Source organism: Neophocaena asiaeorientalis, unplaced genomic scaffold (assembly GCF_003031525.2).
Source record: "Neophocaena asiaeorientalis asiaeorientalis breed wild unplaced genomic scaffold, Neophocaena_asiaeorientalis_V1.1 scaffold15, whole genome shotgun sequence".
NCBI classification, from domain to species: domain Eukaryota; kingdom Metazoa; phylum Chordata; class Mammalia; order Artiodactyla; family Phocoenidae; genus Neophocaena; species Neophocaena asiaeorientalis.
In genome coordinates this window covers 300605-324641 of record NW_020185328.1, presented here as the reverse complement: position 1 = coordinate 324641, position 24037 = coordinate 300605, and the positions used below count along the sequence as shown (strand labels likewise).

Here is a 24037-nt window from a genome sequence, read left to right as displayed (position 1 = left end):
TTCAAATTCACTAATTCTTTCCTCTGTCCCCTTCATTTTGCTGTTCAGCCCATCCATTGAATTTTAAAATTTTGATTATTTCATTTTTCAGTTCTAAAATTTCCGTTTGGTTCTTGAATTGATTTACTAAGATTTTTAATTTCTTTGATAATACTTTCTATTATTCCATTTGTTTCAAATGTGTTCATAAATGCTTGAAACATTTTTTTGATGATTGCCTTAAACTGTCAGGTAATTCACATATCTCTGTCATCTCAGTGTTGGCATCTATTGATTTTATTTGTTTTTTCTTTGTTTCATTTAGGTTGAGATTTTCTTGGGTCTTTTTATGATGAGTGACTTTCAGTTGAAATTTAGAAATTTTGGGCATTATGTCATGAGAACTGGATCTTCTCTAAACCTTCCTTTTTAGCAGGCTTTGTTTGACACTATTTTGACAGGGGAATTTACTGCTCCATTACTGCCAGGTGGGAGTAGAAGTGGGGTTTTGTAGAAATCCATGTTCTCCACTTGACCTTCAATTACAGTGAGGGAGGGGATCATCTCCTCATTACTGTTTTGCAGGGACAGGTGGGGAGCTCTGATTTCCATTGATACCTGTATGACTGGGAGGGATAGGAGCACCTCATTACCACTCCCTGACACCATGGATTGGGACTTGGCTTTATTACTTTGGGGCAGTTCTGTAAGTTCTGACTCTACCAGTCCAACTCTGACTATTCTATTGAGGAGAAGAAGGGACATCTTGTTACTGCCAGATAGGTGTGGAATTCCATGTTCCCCAACTGGTCTCCACTGACATTGCAGAAAGGGCAGCACAGTTATTATTTTTGTTAGGATTGAAAGTCCTGGCTCCTTACTGATCCTTTTCTGACACCACACCCACTGGAAGGCTAGGAGATTGGGATGCCTTATTAGAGCCTGGCAAGGATGGAAGTCTAGGCTCCCCACTTGGCTAGTGGAATTTGTGGAATGGGTGGGGCTACAATTTTTTCTCTGTGTTTTTGTCTGGAGTGGAATGGTTATATTCTAAAAGTTTTTTTTTTTTTTTTCTCTTGCAAGGTTTTTCTTTTCCTGGTCTTTTGGCTAGAGAGAGGAGGTTTGTCTGGAGTATATGTAGAAATAAAGAATCCAGGGAACTCACCACTGTGTCATTCCTTGTTTCCTGAGCTCTCTTGTTGCTTTGCCTCCTTTTATCAAAGTTTTCAAAGGCTTCCTATGTTTGTTTTATATATCATGTCCAGGGTTTTTAGTTGTACTTAGAAAAGGAATAAGAAAAAGTGTCTACTCCATCTTCATGGATGCAGGATTCCCCTTCATTCTGTTTTTTTACTAAGTAATGTGGTAGGCAGAATAATCATTCCCCAAATATATACACATCCCAATCTCTGGAACCTGTGAATAAATTACCTTACATGACAAAAGAGACTTTCCAGATGTGATTACATTAAGGATCTTCAGAGAAGGAGGTTATCCTGGGTTACTGGAGTGGACGCAAACTAATCACACGGGTACTTAAAATTGGAGCACTTTTTCCAGTTCTGGTCAGAGAGAAATGTAATGACAGGAGACTATCAGAGAGATGCAATATTGCTGTCTCTTGAAGATAGAGGAAGGGTTGCTGGTGGCCTCTAGAAGTGGGAAAAGGCGAAGAAATGAATTCTCCTCTAGAGCCTTCAGAAAGGAACATAACCCTATTAACTTTTTTGTTTTAGCCCAGTGAGACCTGAGTCAGACCTCTAACCTACAGAACTCTAAGATAATACATTTGTATGGTTTTAGTCCACTAAGTTTTTGGTAATTTGTTATAGCATCAATAAAAATAAAATCAATAAAAATTAATTTATTGTTCCTATAAAGCAATAATCAAATCAAACCTTTATCTGAAGACTGCTAATAATTTTATTTCAGTTTGAATAAAAATATATAGAGATACAAATTACCTTATGAGTTATCATTGCTTATTTTCTGGAAAACACACATTTTTTGAGTGGTTAAGAATTCCAAAATGAGATAATTTACGTATATCTTGTATGTGCTTGGTTTGTAAAAGATGTTCAATAAATGTGTATTGAAGTTGTTAAATACTGGAGGAAAACAAATAGTGGTGGCAAAATGTCATTTCTTAAATCTTTAGAATGTACAAACCAGCTAATATTATTTGAATTATTTTAGCATTGCATCATATTTGTATTTTACAGTTAGTGAAGGTAGTTCTCTAATGGATATTGAAAATGTAATTCTGGCTAAAGTCCATGATGAAGAAGAAGACAACTCAGAGGCAGTATTGAAATCTGATAAGTTCCAACAGGACTTATTTTTTATGGAACGAGTTATAATGGAAAATATATTTCAGCCAAAACTTGCAGCTTATCGTCAGCTTCCTGTTTTAAAAGGTATTTAATACATTATATACTAAAAATCTTTTGTAAAAAAACATGGTGTTGTTTTGAAATAACGATTTTGTACTTTAAAAAAGGTATTTAAAAATAATCACTTTTAGTTAAGCTCAAATAATTTAAAAAATCAAATGATGTTATTATTTCTAAATGCAATATCTAGACTGAGTTATCACTGATCAGAAGACATTTTTATATAGTTTACAGCACTAAACATATGAGTAGCAAGGGAGTCCAGACCAGGAACCTGAAAGAAAAAGGTGTAGACCTTTACCTTTGGCCCTTTCCTCTCCGTTGTCCCCTCATTGAATTATTCTCTCATAATCAGACCCACCTTTCCATTGCCATTTATACTTTCCAGGTTCTAGCTTTTATTACCTCTCCCTAATTTTATTACATACTCTTATTGCTACAAATCCCATCTCACAGATTCACAAAATATTTTGTAGGATTTGAGAGATTATCTAATTCAACTTTTCAATTTCAATGCCTAGCTTTCAAGTATGGCTTAGGGCCAACTCCTTTAAGAAATCTTTCTTGATCCTTCAAGTCAAAACTGATCTTCTACATCAAAAAATTAGGTTACAAAATTGCATGTGTGACAAATGGATGTAAACCTTTTTGCTTACTTACCTCTAAGAATATTGAAAAACTATGTTTCTTATCTCACATTAGGTTGATGTTTTAAAATTTTTATCATATATATAAATTTTTCGTCCCATAATTAGAGTTATAAGATTAAAATTTTACTGAGTACTGTAAATTTTGATGTTTTAAAAACAAAACTGGTGGTAGATCACTTCTTTAAATATATCTAAGAAATAGAAATATAGTAGGAAATTTTTTAATGAGGTAAGATTTACATATAATAAAGTACATATATTTTAACTGCATAATTTGATATATTTAAGAATGTATAAGCCTATATAACTAATACTGTAATCAAGACAGAAAATATATTTACCAACCCCAAAAGTTCCCTTCTGCTGTTTTCCAGTTAAAATGTACACCCTTATAGACAGGCATTAAGCTGATTTCTATCACTATAGAGAAATTGTTTTGGTATATCATATAAGTGGGTTCGTATAGTAAGTATTCTTTTGTGTCTGGCTTCTTTTACTTAACATAATGTTTTTGAGATTCATCTACATTGATATGTATAGTAGTTCATTTTTTGTACATTGATATGTATAGTAGTTCATTTTTTTTCCTGAGTACTACTCCTTTTTATGAATATACCATAATAATTTGTATATTCATTCACCTGCTGATGGACACCCGTACATCTTTGAGCTGTTGTGAATAAAGCTGCTATGACCATTTTTGTGGATATATGTTTTAATTTATCTTAGATAAATACCTAGAAATGGAATTATTGGGTCTTTGGATAGATGTATGTATAACTGCAAAATACCTTTCCAGATTATTTGTACCATATTACAATCCCACAAGAAATATACAGGAGTTGCTCCACCTTCTTTTTTTTTTTTTTTGGCTGCGGTAGGTCTTCATTGCTGAACGGGGGCTACTCTTCATTGCAGTGTGCGGTCTTCTCATTGCGGTGGCTTCTCTTGTTGCAGAGCATGGGCTCTAGGCACGTGGGCTTCCGTAGTTGTGGTACACGGGCTCAGTAGTTGTGGCTGACAGACTATAGAGTGCAGGCTCAGTAGTTGTGGTGAATGGGCTTAGTTGCTCGGCGGCATGTGGGACCTTCCCGGACCAGGGCTTGAACCCGTGTCCCCTACATTGGCAGGTGGATTCTTAACCACTGCCACTAGGGAAGCCCCGCATTCTTGATAATGCCTGCCGTTGGCAATCTTTTTAATAACTTTTTTTGTCATTTGTATATCTTCTTCTGTGTAATATTTGGTCAAGTTCTTTGTGCATTTTAAAATTGAGTTGTCTTTTTAAAAAAAAATCAAGTAGTAGGAGCTTTTTTTTAAAAAATATATTCTGGATACAAGCTCTTTGAAAGATACAACTATTTTATTTAAGCCTATAACTTATATATTTGTCTGTTGTTGAGCAGACGTTTTTAATTTTGATGAAGTCTTATCTATCAGTTTTTCCTTTTGTAGTAAATACTTTCCATGTCTTCTCTAAGAAATCTTTGCCTGCCCCAAGGTTGCAAATGTCTTTGTCTTGTTTCTGAACTTAGGATAAAGGAATTCAGTATTTCATTGTTAAATGAGATGTTAAGTATAGTTTTTTATAGATGCCTTTTACTGGTTTGAGGAAATTTCCTTCTCATTCCAGTTTGCTAGACATTTTTAAACATAAATGGGTGTTGAATTTTGTTCAAAACATATTCTAAATTATTAAAACAATTATGTAATTTTTTCCTTTAATCTGTCAATGTGGCCACTTACAGTGCTTGATTTTAAAATGTTAAAACAAACTGAATTCCTCCGGTTAAACTTCACTTGGTTATGATATATTATCCTTTTTATATACTGTTGAATTCAATTTTCTAATACTCTATTGAGAATTTTCGTGACTAGTCTCATGCAACATATTTTTCTGTAATTTTCTGTTCCTTTGAAGTTCTTTAGTGTTATGATGGACTTATAGTATGAGTTTTGAAAGTCTTCCCTCATTCTCTGTTTTCAAAAATTTTTGTGTATTATTTCTTCTTTAAATGTTTCATAAAATTTACCAGTGAAACCATCTGGGATGGAGTTTTCTTTACAGAAAGTTTTCAAATTGCAAATTTAATTTCTTTGACAAATATAGGGTTATTCTATTCCTACCTGTATCAGTTTTGGTAATCTGTGAGGAATTTACCCGTTTTGTCTATGTTGTTGAAATTATATGCATAAAGTTGTTTATAATATCCTCTCTTTAAATTGTTTTGATATCTGTAGGATTTATAGTGGTATCTCCTATTTCATTCTTGATATTGGTCATTTTTGACTTTTCTCTCTTTTTTATTAGTCTGGTTGGGGCTTTTTCAATTATAGTAATCCTTTCAAAAATATCTTCTTGTTTCAATGATTTTCTCAATGTTTTGGTCTTTTTTAAAAAAAACCAGTTATTTTCATTTTTACTTTTATGTTTTTCTTCGTTGAATTTAATCTACTCTTCTTTTTGTAGCTTCTTAAGATGGAAGTTTGGATCATTGATTTTACATCTTTTTTCGTGTCTAAGATAGGCATTTAATACTATAAATTTTCCTGCCTCTTACAAATATTGATATCTTGTGTTTTTATTATTATTCAGTTCCAAATAATTTTTAATTTTCCATGTGGGCTTTTCTTTGATGTTTAGGTTAGTTAAAAGTATACTGTTTAGTTTCCAAGTTTTTAGTAATTTTTTATTCATCTTTTCTTACTGAATTCTAATTTAACATCGGCATGGTGGTCAGAGAACATATTCTATATGATTTCTACCCTTTGAAATTTATTAAGAATTGTTTTATGGCCCAGCATATGATGAATATTCCACATTCAAGAAGATGGGGTATTCTATTATTTAGTGCAGTATTCTTTAGATGTTAATTATGTCAAATTGATTGATAGTGTTTTACAAATCTTTCATTTTTATTGAGTTTTTGCTGACTTGTTCTATCAACTAATGAGAGAGTATTGTTAGAATCTTTAATTATGATTATGGATTTGTCTCTATTTTCTCTAGGCTTATTAATTTTACTGTATATATTTGAGAGCTTTATTATCAGATACATTCATACTTAAATTGTTCTATCTAGTCTAGACCCCTACCTTCACACACTTTAGAAAAAGCTAATTTAAAAAGCAAGATAATCTGAACATAAGTTCACTGCTTGATAAAACAAACTTCAAACTGTATTGTTTGGAAGAAAACACAATCCGGTCATTCATGCTGTAAATTTTATGATGTACAGCCTCCAATAAAAATAATTACTAGTCACGTAAAGAAGCAGGAAAATGTGAGCCATAACTGAGAAAAATCAGTTAATAGAAACAGATGAAAAGATGACTGAGATGGTGCAAAAGCAGACAAGGACTTTTTTTTTTAATAGATCTTTATTGGAGTATAATTGCTTCACAATATTGTGTTAGTTTCTGTTATACAACAAAGTGAATCAGAAATATGTATACACCTGTCCTCACATCCCATCCCTCTTGAGCCTCCCTATGCCACCCCTCTAGGTCATCACAAAGCACTGAGCTGTTCTCCCTGTGCTATGCTGCTGCTTCCCACTAGCTAACTATTTTACATTCGGTAGTGTATATATGTTGATGCTACTCTCACATCACCCCAGCTTCCCCCTCCTACCCCGTGTCCTCAAGTCCATTCTCTATGTCTACGTCTTTATTCCTGCCCTGCAGCTAGGTTCATCAGTACCATTTTTTCTTTTAGATGCCATATATATGTATTAGCACATGGTATTTGTTTTTCTCTTTCTGGCTTACTTCACTCTGTATGACAGATTCTAGGTCCATCCACCTCACTACAAATAACTCAATTTCCTTTCTTTTTATGGCTGAATAATATTCCATTGTATATATGTGTTACATCTTCCTTATCCATTTATCTGTCGATGGACATTTAGGTTGGTTCCATGTCCTGGCTATTGTAAATAGTGTTGCAATAAACATTGTGGTACATGTCTTTTTGAATTATGGTTTTCTCAGGGTATATGCACAGTAGTGGGATTGCTGGGTCATATGGTAGTTCTATTTTTAGTTTTTAAAGGAACCTCCATACTGTTTTCCACAGTGGTTTTATCAATTTACATTGCCACCAACAGTGCAGGAGGGTTCCCTTTTCACCACACCCTTTCCAGCATTTATTGTTTCTAGATTTTTTGACAATGGCCATTCTGACTGGCATGAGGTGATACATCATTGTAGTGCTTTTTCTGGTTGGTTTTTCAAATTTTTATTTATTTATTTTTGGCTGCGTTGGGTCTTTGTTGTTGTGCACGGGCTCTCTTTGGTCATGGCAAGTGGGGGCTACTCTTCGTTGCAGTGCATGGGCTTCTCATTGCGGTGGCCTCTCTTGTTGCAGAGCACGGGCTCTAGGCACGCGGTCCTCAGCAGTTGTGGCATGCAGGCCCAGCAGTTGTGGCTCGTGGGTTCTGCAGTGCAGGCTCAGTAGCTGTGGTGCATGGACTTAGTTGCTCTGTGGCATGTGGGATCTTCCCAGAACAGGGCTTGAACCCGTATCCCCTGCATTGGCAGGCAGAGTCCCAACCACTGCAGCAGCAGGGAAGTCCCCTCATTGTACTTTTGATTTGCATTTCTCTAATAACTAGTGATGTTGAGCATCTTTTCATGTGCCTTTTGGCCATCTGTATGTCTTCCTTGGTGAAATGTATATTTAGGTCAGCTGTCCATTTTTTAACTGGGTTGTTTGTTCTTTTGATATTGAGCTCCATGAGCTGTTTGTATATTTTGGATATTAATCCTTTGTCTGTTGTTTAATTTGCAAATATTTTCTCCCATTCTGAGGGTTGTCTTTTTGTCTAGTTTATGGTTTCCTTTGCTGTGCAAAAGATTTTAAGTTTAATTAAGTCCCATTTGTTTTTATTTCCATTACTCTAGAAAGTAGGTCAAAAAAGATCTTGCTGTGATTTATGTCAGAGTGTTTTTCCTATGTTTTCCTCTAAGAGTTTTATAGTGTCTGGTCTTACATTTAGGTCTTTAATCCATTTGGAGTTTATTTTTGTGTATGGTATAAGGTAGTGTTCTAATTTCATTCCTTTACATGTAGCTGTCCAGTTTTCCAAGCACCACTTATTGAAGAGGCTGTCTTTTCTCCATTGTATGTTCTTGCCTCCATTGTCGTAAATTAGATGACCATATGTGCGTTGGTTTATCTCTGGGCATTCTATCCTGTACCATTGATATATATTTCTGTTTTTGTGCCAGTACCATACTGTCTTGATTACTGTAGCTTTGTGGTATAGTTTGAAGTCAGGGTGCCTGATCCCTCCAGCTCTGCTTTTCTTTCTCAAGATCGCTTTGGCTATTTGGGGTCTTTTGTGTTTTCATATGAATTGTAAAATTTTTTGTTCTAATTCTGTGAAGAATGCCATTGGAAGTTAAATAGGGATTGCATTGAATCTGTAGATTGCTTTGGGTAGTATAGTCATTTTCACAATGTTGATTCTTCCAATCCAAGAACATGGTACGTTCCTCCATCTGTTTATGTCATCTTTGATTTCTTTCATCAGTGTTTTATAGTTTTCTGAGTACAAGTCTTTTGCCTCCTTATGCAGGTTTATTCCTAGGTATTTTATTCTTTTTGTTGCAGTGGTAAATGGGAGTGTTTCCTTAATTTCTCTTTCTGATTTTTGTTGTTAGTATATAGGAATGCCAGAGATTTCTGTGCATTAATTTTGTATCCTGCTACTTAACCAAGTTCATTGATTAGTTCTAGTAGTTTTCTGGTGGCATCTTTAGGACTTTTTATGTATGGTATCATGTCATCAGCACACAAAGTTTTATATCTTCTTTTCCAATTTATATTCCTTTTATTTCTTTTTCTTCTCTGATTGGTGTGGCTAGGACTTCCAAAACTATGTTGAATAAGAGTGGCGGGAATGGGCATCCTTGTCTTGTTCCTTATCTTAGTGGAAATGCTTTCAGTTTTTCACCATTGAGTATGATGCTTGCTGTGGTTTGTCATATATGGCCTTTATTATGGTGAGGTAGGTCCCCTCTATGCCCATTTTCTGGAGAGTTGTTATCCTAAATGGGTGTTGAATTTTGTCAAAAGCTTTTTCTGCATCTATTGAGATGATCATATGGTTTTTATTCCTTAATTTATTAATGTAGTGTATCACATTGATTGATTTGCATATACTGAAGAATCCTTGCATCCCTGGGATAAATCCCACTTGATCATGGTGTATGATCCTTTTAATGTGCTGTTGGATTCTGTTTGCTAGTATTTTGTTGAGGATTTTTGCATCTACGTTCATCAGTGATATTGGTCTATAATTTTCTTTATTTTGTGATATATTTTTCTGGTTTTGGTATCAGGGTGATGGTGGCTTTGTAGAATGAATTTGGGAGTGTTTCTCCCTCTGCTTTTTTTTGGAAGAGTTTGAGAAGGATTGCTGTTAGCTCTTCTCTTGATGTTTGATAGAATTCTTCTGTAAGGCCATCTGGTCCTGGACTTTTTTTTTGTCAAAGATTTTTAATTACGGTTTCAATTTCATTTCGTGTGATCAATCTGTTTATATTTTCTAATTCTTCCTGGTTCAGTAGTGGAAAATTGTACCTTTCCAAGAATTTGTTCATTTCTGCATGGTTGTCCATTTTATTGGCATATAGTTGTCTGTCGTAGTCTCTTATAATCCTTTGTATGCCTGCAGTGTCACTTGTGATTTCTACTTTATAATTTCTAATTTTATTGATTTGTGTCCTCTCCCTTTTTTTCTTGAGTAGTCTGGCTAAGGGTTTATTAATTTTGTTTATCTTCTTAAAGAACCAGCTTTTAGTTTTATTGATCTTTGCTATTGTTTTCTTCATTTCTATTCATTTATTTCTGCTCTGATCTTTATGATCTCTTTCCTTCTACTAACTTTAGGATTTGCTTGTTCTTCTTTCTCTAGTTGCTTTAGGTTTAAGGTTAGATTGTTTATTTGTAGTTTTTCTTGTTTCTTGAGGTAGGATTGTATTGCTATAAACTTTCCTCTTAGAACTGCTTTTGCTGCATCCCATAGGTTTTGGGTCATTGCATATCATTATCATGTGTTTCTAGGTATTTTTTAATTTCGTCTTTGAGGTCTTCAGCAATCTCTTGGTTATTTAGTAACGTATTCTTTAGCCTCCATGTATTTGTGTTTTTTACGGTTTTTTCCTGTAATTTATTTCCAATCTCATAGTGTTGTGGTCAGAAAAGATGCTTGATATGATTTCAATTTTCTTAAATTTACCAAGGCTTGATTTGTGACCCAAGGTGTGATCTATCCTGGAGAATGTTCCATGAACCCTTGAGAAGAAAGTGTATTCTGCTGTTTTTGGATGGAATGTCCTATAAATATCAATTAAGTCCATCTTGTTTAATGTATCATTTAAAGCTGTGTTTCCTTATTTATTTTCATTTTGGATGATCTGTCCATTGGTGTAAGTGGGGTGTTAAAGTCCCTTACTATTATTGTGTTACTGTTGATTTCTCCTTTCATGGTTGTTAGCATTTGCCTTGCGTATTGAAGTGCTCCTGTGTTGGGTGCATAAACATTTATAATTGTTATATCTTCTTCTTGGATTGATCCTTTGATCATTATGTACTGTCCCTCCTTATCTCTTGTAACATTCATTATTTTAAAGTCTATTTTATCTGATACGAATATTGCTACTCCAGCTTTCTTTTGATTTCCATTTGCATGGAATATCTTTTTCCATCCCTTCACTTTCAGTGTGTATGTGTCCATAGGTCTGAAGTGGGTCTCTTGTAGACAGCACATAGATGGGTCTTGTTTTTATATGCATTCAGCCAGTCTGTGTCTTTTGGCTGGGCATTTAATCCATTTACATTCAAGGTTGTTATTGATATGTGTGTTCCTATTACAGTTTTCTTAATTGTTTTGGGTTTGTTTTTGTGCATCTTTTTTTTTTCTTGTGTTTCCCACCTAGAGAAGTTTCTTTAGCATTTGTTGTAAAACTGTTTTGGTGGTGCTGAATTCTCTTAGCTTTCAATTGTCTGAAAATCTTTTAATTTCTCTGTCATATCTGAATGAGATCCTTGCTGGATAGAGTAATCTTGGTTGTAGGTTTTTCTCTTTTATCACTTTAAGTATATCCTGCCACTCCCTTCTGACCTTCAGAGTTTCTGCCGAAAAATCAGCTGCTAATCTTATTGGGATTCCTTTGTATGTTATTTTTTGTTTTTCCCTTGCTGCTTTTAATATTTTTTTGTGTGTTTAATTTTTGTTAGTTTGATTAATATGTGTCTTGGTGTGTTTCTCCTAGGGTTTATCCTGTCTGGGACTCTCTGCACTCCTGGCCTTGGGTGACTGTTTCCTTTCCCATGTTAGGGAAGTTTTCCACTATAATGTCTTCAAATATTTTCTCAGTCCCTTTCTTTTTCTCTTCTTCTTCTGGGACCCATATAGTTCGAATGTTGGTGTGTTTAGTGTTGTCCCAGTGGTCTCTGAGATTGTCTTCAATTCTTTTCATTCTCTTTTCATTATTCTGCTCCTCTGCAGTTATTTCCACGATTTTGTCTTCCAGCTCACTTATTCGTTCTTCTGCCTCAGTTATTCTGTTATTGATTCCCTCTAGTGTATTTTTCATTTCAGTTACTGTGTTGTTCATCTCTGTTTGTTTGTTCTTTAGTTCTTCTAGATCTTTGTTAAACATTTCTTGTATTTTCTCGATCTGTGCCTCCATTTTTTTCCCGAGATTCTGGATTATTTTTACTGTCATTACTCTGAATTCTTTTTCAGGTCGAGTGCCTATTTCCTCTTCAAGTTTTTGGTCTTGTAGGTTTTTACCTTGCTGCTTCATCTGTGGCATAATTTTCTGCCATCTCATTTTTTTTTTTAATGAGTAGGATTGTGTTCCTGTCTTACTGGTTGTTTGGCCTGAGGCTTCCAACTCTGGAGTTTGTAGGCTGTTGGGTAGAACTGGGTCTTGGTGCTGAGATGAGGACCTCTGTGAGACCTCACTCCAGTGAATATTCCATGGGGTCTGAGGTTCTCTGTTAGTCCAGTGGTTTAGACTCAGAGCTCCCTCTGCAGAGCTGGCCGAACCCCCGGCTAGTGAACGAAGATCCGGTTCACTTGGGGGTTCTTCCCACCTCCTTGGGTGTCAGGGTTCCCCACCAGTGGCCAGCAGGTGCCCTAATTGTAGGGAGACACTAACTCGAGGCAAGGAATTTTAAAAAGCTATTTTACCCAGAATAGCTAACACAATATTGAAGGAGAAGAACAAAGTTGGAGGACTGGAATTACCTGACTTCAAGAATTACCATAAAGGTACAGTGGTTAAGACAGTGTGGTGTTGGTGAAAGAATAGACACACAGATCAATGAGACAGAACAGAAAGCCCAGAATAGATACATATAAGTATAGCCAACTAATCTTTGACCAAAGAGGAAAGGCAATACAATGGAAAGAAAAGATAGTCTTTTCAACAAATGGTACTGGAACAACTGAATATTTATGGGAAAAATAAAGAATGTAGATACAGACCTTACACTTTTCAGAAAAATTAACTCAAAATGGATCACAAACCTCAATGTAAGATGCAGAACTATAAAACTCATAGAAGACAACACAGGAGAAAATCTAGAGGATATTGGGTATGATGATGACTTTTTAGATTTAACATCAAAAGCATGATCTATTGAAAGAAATAATTGATAATCCAGACTTCATTACAATTAAAAAGTTATACCATATTAAAAAAAAAGTTATACCATATTGATACTGTATGACCCAGAAATTTCACTCCTGGATATATAGCCAAAAAAACCAAAAACACTAATTCTGAAATGTACATTAGCAGCATTATTTACAATTGCCAAGATATGGAACCAACCTAAGTGTCCATCAACAGATAAACGGATAAAGAAAATATATATATACAATGGAATACTACTCAGCCAAAAATAAAAATGAAAATTTGCCATTTGCAGCAAAATGGATGGATTTGGAGGGCATTATGCTAAGTGAAATAAGTCAGACAGAGAAAGACATGTACTGTGTATCACTTATATGTGGCATCTAAAAATACAAAAAACTAGTGAATATAACAAAAGAAGAAGCAAACTTATAGAGAACAAACTAGTGGCTACCAGTGAGGAGAGGGAACGTAGGAGGGGCCGTGTAGGGGATTAAGAGATACAAGCTATTAGGTATAGGATAAGCTACAAGAATATATTGTACAACACATGGAATATAGCCAATTTTTATAATTACTGTAAATGGAGTATAATCTTTAAAAATTATGAATCACTATATTGTACATACTTAACTTATATAATATTGTACAGCAACTATACTTCAATAAAAACTAATTTAAAAAAACACAAAAAAACTTATGCCCTATGAAAGACATTGTCAATAGAATGAGAAGTCAAGTCACAGACTGGAGAAAATACAAAAGACATATCTGGTAAAGGACTCATCCAATATATAAAAATATCTCTTAAAACTCAACAATAAGGAAACATAATTTTTAAAAATGGGAAAAAGACCTAACAGATACCTCACCAAAGAGATATACAGAGGGCAAATAAGCATGTAAGAAGATACTCAACATTATATATTAAGGAACTTCCAATTAAAACATCAATGAGATACCACCACAAAACTATTGAATAGCTAAAATCCAAAACATTGATACTACCAAATGCTAGCAAAGATGTGGAGCAACAAGTATTCTCATTCAGTGTTGGTGGGAATGCACAATAGTTCATCCACTTTGGAAGATAGTTTGGCAGTTTCTTACAAAACTAAACATGCTGTAACCATATGGTCCATAACTGCACTCCTTGGTATTTACCCAAAGGAGTTGAATAATTATATCCACACAGAAATCTGCATGCAGATGTTTATAGCAGCTTTATTCATAATAGCCCAAACTTGAAGGCAAACAAATGTTCTTCAGTAGGTGAATGGATGAATAAATTGCAGTATATCCAGACAATAGAATATTATTCAGCACTAAAAAGAAATTACTTATCGAGCCATGAACAGACATGGAGAAAACCTAAATGCATGTTACTAAGTGAAAGAAGCCAATCTGAAAAGGCTACATGCTCTGATTACAACTGTATGACATTCTGGAAAGGGAAAAAGTATGGAGACAGTAAAAAAATCAGGCGTTTCCAGGGATTAGAGGGTTGGGAGAAATGAATAAGCAGAGCACATAAGATTTTTAGAGTGATGAAACTATTCTGCATGATACATAATTGTGGGTACATGTCATTGTACACTCATCCAAACCCATAGAATGTACAACACCAAGAGTGAATCCTAATGTAAACTATGGACTTTGGGGGATAATGATTTGTCAGTATGGGTTCACTGATTGTAACAAATGTACTAGTGGTGCAGGATGTTGATCTGGAAGAGGCTGTGCATATATCTGTGTGTGAGTATTTGGGAACTCTGCACTTTGAGTTCATTTTTGCTGTGAACCTAAAACTACTCTAAAAAAATAAAGTTTATTAAAGAAAAAGCTATAAAAATATGCTTAAGGATTTAAAGAAAATAAGAATACAATGAGGAAAGTAATGAAAGCTACATATAGGACCAAACAGAACTTCTAGAGCTGAAATACATAATACATGAAATGAAAAATTTACTGTTTGGGTTTAACAGAATACTAAAAACTGAAGAAGATCAGTGAACTCAAAGACAAGCAAGAGGAACATTCCAAACTGGAGTACAGAGATAAACAAGGCCAAAAAAAAAAAAAAAAAGAGCCTCAGTGACCTGTGTCACAAGATCATGTGATTTAATATGCATGTAATTGGAATTGTAGTACTAGAATAAAGAGGAGGGAAAGCAGAAAAATATTTGAAGAAAGAGTAGCTAGAAATTTTCCATACTTGAAAAAAATCTTTAAACCAACAATTATAAGAAGCTCAATGAAACCCAAGCAAGATAAACACAATGAAAACCACACTGAGGCACATAAGTAATATATCAAAAAAAAGAACGTTTAAAAGTTGCCAGAAAAAACATGTTACATTTAGGGAAGAAAGCTAATAATGCCCTTATTTCTTAACAGAAGCCAGAAGCCAGTGCAATGACACTTTTACTGTGCTAAAAAATTCTATATGTAGAGAAAATATCCTTCAAAAATCAAGGTGAAATAAAAACATGTTCAGACAAACAAAAACTGAGAGAATTCATTGCTAGCAGACCAGCACTGTAAAAAATATTAAAGGAAGTTCTTCAGACTGATGGAAAATAATAATAGAAACCAGAATCTAAACAAAGAAATGGAAAATGCTAGAATTTGAAAATGTGAGTAAAAGTAAGAGACATTTCTTACCATTTTAAATTTCTTTAAAGATAATTAATTGACAATATAATTCTATATTTTATATGGCAAAGCAAAGGACCTAGAATAACTAAATCAACTTTGAAACAGAAGAATAAAGTTGAAGGACTTACCCCACCAGATTACAAGTGACTATAAAGCTACAGTAATCAAGGTGGTGTGGTATTTGTCTAAGGATAGACATATAGATGATTGAAACAGAGTAGTGAGTACAGAAATAAACACAGACCTATATGGTCAACTGATTTTTAACAAACATGCCAAGGTGATTCAATAGAGGAAGGCTGATCTTTTAAAAATGGTGCTGAAACAATTGGATATCCATAGGGGCAGAAAAATGAAGATCAACTGTCACCTCATATGTATAAATTAACTCAGAATGGGCCATAGATTTAAATGTAAAAATTAAAACTATAAAGTTCTAGAAGAAGATATAAGAAAAATTATTTGTGATCTTAGCGTAAGAAAAGATACTTAATACACAAAAATCCCAAGGCATAAAGGAAAAAAATAAGACTTTTGCAAGAGTTAAAACACCTGCTCTTTGAATAACACTGATAGGAAAAAAATGCAAGGCAACAGACTAGAAAAATATGTTTACAATACATACATCTGACTAAAGACTTAAGTTTTGAATATGTAATGGACATTTATTTACAGCCCAATAAAAAGAAGATAAACAGACTAATGAAAAAACAGACAAAAGATTGTAAAGCAATTATACTCTAATAAAGATGTTAAAAAAATTAGACAAAAGGTTTGAACAGGAACTTCACCCAACAAATAGACACCTGAAAATGTACTAAACATAGTCATCAAGGAAATGCAAGTTAAAATCAATACACTAGCCGGAATGGCTGAAATTAAAAAGACTGACAAAACCAAGTGTTAGCAAAAACATGGAGCAGCTTGGGTTTTTCATATATTGCTGTGTAAGTATAAAATTGTACAACCCAGACGTCTGCTAGGAAGTTCCTTAAAATGTTAAACACAGATCCATCCAATGACCCAATAATCCTTTTCCTGGATATTTACCCAAGAGAAAAAAATATGTCCACAAAAAAGACTTATATAAGAATGCTCATTATAGCTTTATTCATAATAACCCCAAACTGGAAAAAGCCCAGGTATCCATCAGTAGGTCAATGCTTAAACAAATGCTGGAGCACTACTCAGCAGTAAAACTGAGTGCACTACTTATATACATAATAACCTTGATGGATTTCAAAAACATTGTTAAGTGAAAGAATTCAGACACAAAAGAATGCATACCAATGGGCCCATTTTCATGATATGCTATAACCAACAAAACTACTCCAAGGTTTTAGAAATTAAACCAGTGCCTGCCTATGGTAGATTAGGTTTGACTGGAAAGTAGTATGAGGAAACTTTTTCGGTTGATGGATATATTCTGCATCTTGATTGGATTGTTGGTTACATCAGTGTGTATATTTATCAAAACTCATCAAACTGTACAGCTAAAACCTATGCATGTCAATGATTGTAATTTTTTTCACAATTAAAAAATGCTGTGGTATTTATATTATCTGGGATTCATTTAAAGAGTGATATACCACTGTTATTTTTTAACAGCTTTACTGAAGTATAAGTGACAATAAACTGCCAATGCTTAAGACATACAATTCAAAAGCTTTGATATATCACCGCAATCAATCAATATATACAATTATATATAATGATATATATGTATATCTCAAATGTTTTTTTCATGTTTTTTATAATCCTTCCTTCTTATTCCTCTTTGCCCCTCTCCTATCCTTAAGAAGCCACTGATTTGCTTTATATCCTTATATAGATTAGTAGTTTGCATTTTCTAGAATTTTATATAAATGTACATTATGTACTCTTTTTTATCTAGCTTCTTTTCCTCAGCAAAATTATTAAAATCAAAATTATTATTTCAGATTCACTCATGTGGTTGCATGTATCAATTGTTCACTCTTTTTTATTACTGACTAGTATTCCATTGTATGAATATCCTATACTATGTTTATCCTTTCACCTGTTGATTTATATTTGTTTCTAGTCTGGGGCCATTACAAATAAAGTTGGTAAAAATATTGGTATACAAGTCTTTGTACGGGCATTTGCATTCATTTTTCTTGGGTCAGTACCTAGGAGTGGAATGGGTGGATCACATGTGAGATACAAATTTAACTTTCTTTCTTTTCTCATATACGCTTTCTAAGCAGTGCTTTAGCTGAAACTCATAAGATTTGATATGTTGTATTTTCAGTTCATTAAAATGTATTTTAAAATTTCTCTTGAGACTTCGTTGACCCATGTGTTGTTATAAATGTGTTAATATACAAATATTTTGGAATTTTCTAGCTATCTTTCTCTTATTTCTAATTTAATTCCATTGTGGTCTAAAGTCGTTTTATGGTCCATAATATGGTCCATCTTAAAGAATGTGCTATGGTACTTGAGAAGAATATATATTCTGGTGTTTTTGAATAGAATGTTCTATAAATGTTGGTTAGGTCAAGTTGGTTGATAGTGATGTTCAGGCCATCTGATTTTCTGCCTACTTGTTCTACCAGTTATTGAGAGAGGAGTGTTGAAATCTCCAATTATAATTGTGTATTTATGTCTCCTTTCAGAGCTATTGGTTTTGATTGTTTATTTGTTTCATGTATTTTGAAGTTGTTAGGTACATACATATTTTGGTTTGTTATAATTCTTGGAGAATCAATTGCTGAGTTTGCTAATTTATGCAGGCAGAGATCTGAGGAATATAGGTGGAAATGGGTATTAAGGGTATAGGATAATGATGGAAGGAATATAAAGTCAGATCAGGTCAAAGTTAATATGGTTCCGCTGAGCGGAGATTCTGGGTACAGTGTTGTAGTTTAAGGATTAGAGATGGCTTTAAGAATTTTTTATTTGGTTGGCTGATAATGGACCAAAATGTGGCCTTTACTAAGTGGAGCTGAAGTATCAGAACTGTCTTGGTATACTCTAAAGAAAGGTATCCAAAGGCATAGGGACTTTCTAACGTTAGAGCAGACTTATCATGATGACCTGCCTGGTCACTCCAAGAGGGTCCAGATAACATACCTTTCATCACAATTGTGAGAAATAAACTTGTGAGGGAGAGCCCCAACATCCTTGAAGAGCTCTGTGGTCACTCTTCTGTAGGTCAGAATTTATAGTGAGAGCTGCTGCCTCTGAACTGGGGCCTTAAATACAATAAGGGTAATTGGATCCTGAAGGTGAGGGGGCTAAAGGGCAGCATTTAATTGCCAGAGGAAATGTAGGCGTGGTTACCATAATGGGGACAAGGCAGTAATGAGAATAGTCTGACTTGCAGAGACCCAGGGCACTGGCTAGTTGATTATCATGTCCTTAGAAGAGAAATTGGTAGGTGGTGTATTAGTTTGCTAGGACTGCCATAACAAAATACCACAAACTGAGTGGCTTAAACAATAGAAATTTACTTCCTTACAGTTCTGGGGGCAGGAAGTCCAAGATCCAGGTGCCAGCAACATTGGTTTCCTCTGAGGCCTCTCTCCTTGGCTTGCAGATGGCCACCCTCTTGCTGCCTCTTTACACGGTCTTTTCTCTGTGTGTGTGCATCCCTTGTCTCTCTTGATGTGTCTAAATTTCCTCTTCTTATAAGGATACCAATCATATTGGATTGGGACCCACACTAATAGCCTAATTTTACCTTAATCACCTCTTTAAAGCCCTTGTCTCAAAATACTATTACATTCTGAGGTACTACATTCTTAGGACTTCAATATATGAATTTTGGGGAGAAATGATTCAGCCCATAACAGACACACTTCTTGTAAATTCTTAATCTGTGTAAGCAGTAGAGTTCTAGGTCAAGTGTTTCTAACTTGAAACACTAAAAAACAAAGTCACAGCCCCTTAACCTATTCCTATTCTTGAGCCAGTTTATAGAACCAGAACTTCTTGAATGAAGGGGAGACTGGGTCCCTTTGAGAATGTATCACGCTACACTGCCAAGAATGTATACTGTTAATATTTATCCCAGCTTTCCCCATAGGGATCTATAGCCTTTTACAAGGGTGACTGTGCATTGCGGATAAGGAAATAATCAGAAATTTCAGGGATTACTGAACAGTGGCTCTGAGTTCACACTAGCTCTGGGAGACCCAAAACATCACTGGAGTCTACAAGTCAGAGTAAGGACTTGTAAAAGTCAGGTGATCTACAGAATTTTAGATCAGGTTCATCTCACAGTGGGTCCACTGAATCATCCTGTGGTTATTTCCCCTGTTCCAGAATGTATACTTGAAATAGAAATATTCAGAAACTGGCAGAATCCCCACATGTGATTCTTGACCTGTGGAGTGAGGGCTAATATGGGAGGAAAAGGCGAAGTGGAAGCCACTAGAGCTGCCTATACCTATGAAAATAGTACATCATAGCAATACCACCTTTCTGGAGGGATTTCAGAGATTAATGCTACCACCAAGGACCTGAAATATGCAGGAATTGTTGACTCTCACCATTCAACTCATCTGTTTAGCTTACATAGAAAACACACGGATCCTAGAGAAAAACAGTGGATTATTGTAAACTTAACCACGTGGTGACTCCAATTGCAGCTGTTGTTTCAGATAGGGTTTCACTGCCTGAGCAAATTAACGTATCTCATGGTACCTGGTGTGTAGCTATTGATAAGACAAATGTGTTTTTTTTCCCTCAATACCTGTTGGTAAAACCACCAGAAGCTATTTGCTTTCAGCTGGGCAGGTTAGCAGTACACCTTCACGGTTCTGCTTCATGTCATAATTTAGTCTGCAGGGAGCTTTCCCTTCAGCAGAACATCACACTGGTCCATTACATTGTTGATATTGTGCTGATTGGACCTAGTGAACAGGAAGTAGACTTAACTGGTAAGACATTTGCATGTCAGAGGGTGAGAAATAAATCTGACAAAATTTCAGGGGCCTTCCACCTCAGTGAAATTTCAAAGGGTCCAGTGGCATGGAATATGTCAAGATATATACCTTCTAAGGTGAAGGATACATTGTTGCATCTGGTTCCCCTTCAACCAAAAAAAAAAAAAGAGACACAATGCCTAGTGGACCTCTTTGCATTTTAGAGGCAACATATTCCTCACTTGGATGAGTCCTCTGGTCCATTTACTAAGTGGTCTGAAAAACCAATAGCTTTGAGTGGGGCCTAGAATGACAGAATATTCTGCAACAGGCTCAGGCAGCTATTCAGGGTACCCATATGACCCAGCAGATCCAATGATGGCTGAAGTGTCAGTGGTAGATAGAGATGCCCTTTGGAGACTTTGGTAGATTCCTGTAGGTATAAAGCACAATGATCTTCTTTTTGATTTGACTTAATTTTAGAACCAGAACCTGAAGACTTTTTAGTAGGTGAAAAACTTGAAGAGGTAGAAGAAGAGGTTAAGAAGGAAGAGGAAGGAGAAATAGAAATAGGTTCAGAACAATCAACAATACCAGCCAATTTGGAACGACTTTGGTCCTTTTCCTGCGACTTAACCAAAGGCCTTAATGTGAGCAGCCTTGCCTGGAATAAAAAAAATCCAGTAAGTTATCAAACATTTTAGTAATTCTGTCTCTAGCATTTAAGGGCACTTGTCAAGTATTAATGAAAACTTTTTTTTCTCAGCTATTAGGCAAGGGCTTTAAATGGACATAACCCCTAGTTTTAAAATTCCTCTAAAAACAAGTTTATGTTTTTAAAAGGGGAAAACGCAAACAGTTACAAAATGCTGGTTTTCTCCTTTAATATGAAAATGTCACCATTTTTATTTTAGGAGATGTACTTGGAACATGGCATTCTCTGAATCCACATGAGATATTAAGTGAACAAGAAGATAGTATATATTTATTTAGTTTAACATGGTACCAAACTCATGTGCCCAAATTTGTGTTCTCTTTAAAGTAATCATATTTGGAAGTATATACTTAATCCAGTGACCCTGAACATGTGCAAAATGATTTTGAGATTCCTTAAAATACTATAACTACTAATAGCAGCAAATACTTAAACAGCACCTACTATGTACCAGGCACTACTGTAAATGTTTTACTTGTATTATCACAACTCTACTATTTTCCTCATTATGTTGATGAGGAAACTGAAGCACAGAAAGGATAAATAACTTGCCCAAAGTTATGTAACCAGTAAGTGAAACAGAATTCAAACCCAGACATCTGGCTCCAGAGTTCTTGCTTTTAGCTACTGCACTGCTAAGAATCATCCTGAGGGGAATTAGATGAATCATCAAGTGGGAGAATGGTATGTTTGCTTGTCAAAAAGAGATGATTATAGAGTAATGAGACTTATTTTTTCCTGTGATTTATAAACTCATTCTGAAGACATGATTCTCCACTAGTAATTTCAAAAATCTTTTGTGTAATGGCAGTATCTTTGGAATAAATATTTGGTGTATTTTTAAAATGGTCAAAACTAATTTGTTTAAATTGTCTTGTATTATCCATGTTTTAAGAATTAGCCTTAATTATTTTATTGCTACACCTTATAAGGTACTGTGCGCAAACATGATAGTTGTTATGGCTATTAAATGGGTGAATGGAGTCAAAAGGTACAAACTTCCAGTTATAAAATAAATAAGTCATGCTGTAATGTGCAGCATGGTGACTATAGTTAATAATACTGCATTGCATATTTGAAAGTTGCTAAGACAGTAGATCTTAAAAGTTCTCATCACAAGAAAAAAATTCTGTAGCTATGTATAGTGATGCATATTAACTAGACTTTTTGTGATGATCATTTCACAATATATACAAATATTGAATCATTATGTTGTACACATGAAACTAATATAATGTATGTCAATTATACCTCAATAAAAAAATTAATGCTAAAAAAACCTAAAAAAATCATTTTTGTTGAAACCTAAATTACAGCATTCTTAAATTATATATATTATTTTTGAATAAAATAGAATACTATTAGTATGGATTTGTCTTTATAAAACTATTTGGGAACATCTTGTAGATAAGTGAAATTTAATAAATCAATAATAACCATGTAATAAGTACAGATGAATCATTTTAAGAAACTGGATATACTAGCATTTAAACATTATTATTGCTATTGAGAATAAGATTAATTTTGAATGAAGCTAAAAAATATATGACAGGTGCCATCTATCATATTTATTAATTCATTCTACAAATATTTATTGAACATTAACTCTGTGCCAGGAACTCTGTTAAAGAGCTGGAGATACAGTAGTAATTTAGTCACACATAGACACTGACCATATAATACTTTCCTATGTGCTTTAATAAAGAAAATAAATAATGCTGTGGGAACATATAAGAGAGGCTTGTGAATGCTTCTTAGAGGAAGTGACGCCTGTGCTGAGTCTAGAAGAGATGAATGGAGTTTGTCAATGTTAAGATAAAAAGGGTAGTGGTGAAGAGTATTTTAAGGCAGAGGGAATTGTGGAGACACGATGTTGGCTTGAAGGTAAGGTGGTGGCAGGACTGTGTTTGTAATATTTCTGATTACAGAGAAGAGGCAGGGTTTGGTCGATCATTAAACTTTTGTCCATACATCCTTATACAGTTGACCTTGAACAACGAGGGGGTTGGGATGCCAACCCCCCATGCAAATGAAAATCCAAGTATAACTTTTGACTCTCCCAAAACTTAACGACTAATGCCTATAGTAGCTGACTGGAAGCCTTGCCAATAACATAGTCAATTAACACATATCTTGTGTGTGATATGTATTATATACTGTATTCTTACAATAAAGTAAGCTAGAGAAAAGAAAATGTTATTAAGGAAATCATCAGAGAAAATACATTTATAGTACTGTATTTATCAATACCGTTAAGCTTATGTCATCTGTTTAACAGATGAATACTCTGTCAGTACCTGCATCAATACTATCTTATATGATACAAAACACTGTTGATGTTACATGTATTACTAACAGCAGACATCAAAAATGAAAATATCATGTGAAAAATAAATTCATATTTGTTTACAGGTATAATGATTTATGCATTGATAATGAAGAAGCAGCAATATGATTGCTTAATGGTAGCCTAGTGTAATTGATATGATTGCTTCAGTATAGCCTAGCCTATAAACTAATGAGTGAATTATTATAAAGTTTTTATGACATACAGTATTACAGTCATATTCATAATACAATATTGGAAACACTGTTACATTAAAAAAAAAACCTACTTACCTGTGATGATAGGCTGATATGCAGTTTCTCCAATTATGAGAGAGAGGCATACTTTATGGTAATGTAGTTCTTCGAAAGCAAAGCTATAAAACAGTAAGAAAACTCACATATTATTAATTTTATATTGAATATCACTTATGCCTATATGAGGATAGACTACTATCTACACATATTTTATGCATTCATGATAAATCTTAATTTTTTTGATATTTCTAGGTTATGCAGTTTGTAAAATTTTCAAATTATCTCAAATCTCTAAAAAATTTTCAATGTATTTATTTAAAAGAATCCATGTATAAGTGGACCTGCACAGTTCAAACCTGTGTTGTTCAAGGGTCATCTGTATAAGCACTTCTGGAAATGACCTGCTATATTAATCAGCTCGAGCTGCCATAAGAAAATACCATAGACTGGATGGCTTATACAACAGAAATTTATTTCTTATGGTTCTGGAGGCTGGGAAGCCCAGGATAA

At 34.4% G+C, this 24037-nt stretch overlaps 1 protein-coding gene across 1 annotated transcript in view; it reads left to right on the top strand.

Annotated features, from left to right (window-relative positions):
• Positions 1–24037, top strand: part of DNAI4 (dynein axonemal intermediate chain 4) — a 116747-nt gene that overhangs the window by 69864 nt on the left and 22846 nt on the right. Inside the window, 2 exon segments of the mRNA XM_024734627.1 lie at positions 2202–2396; positions 20713–20912. Of these exon segments, the coding sequence (XP_024590395.1) occupies positions 2202–2396; positions 20713–20912 (395 nt within the window).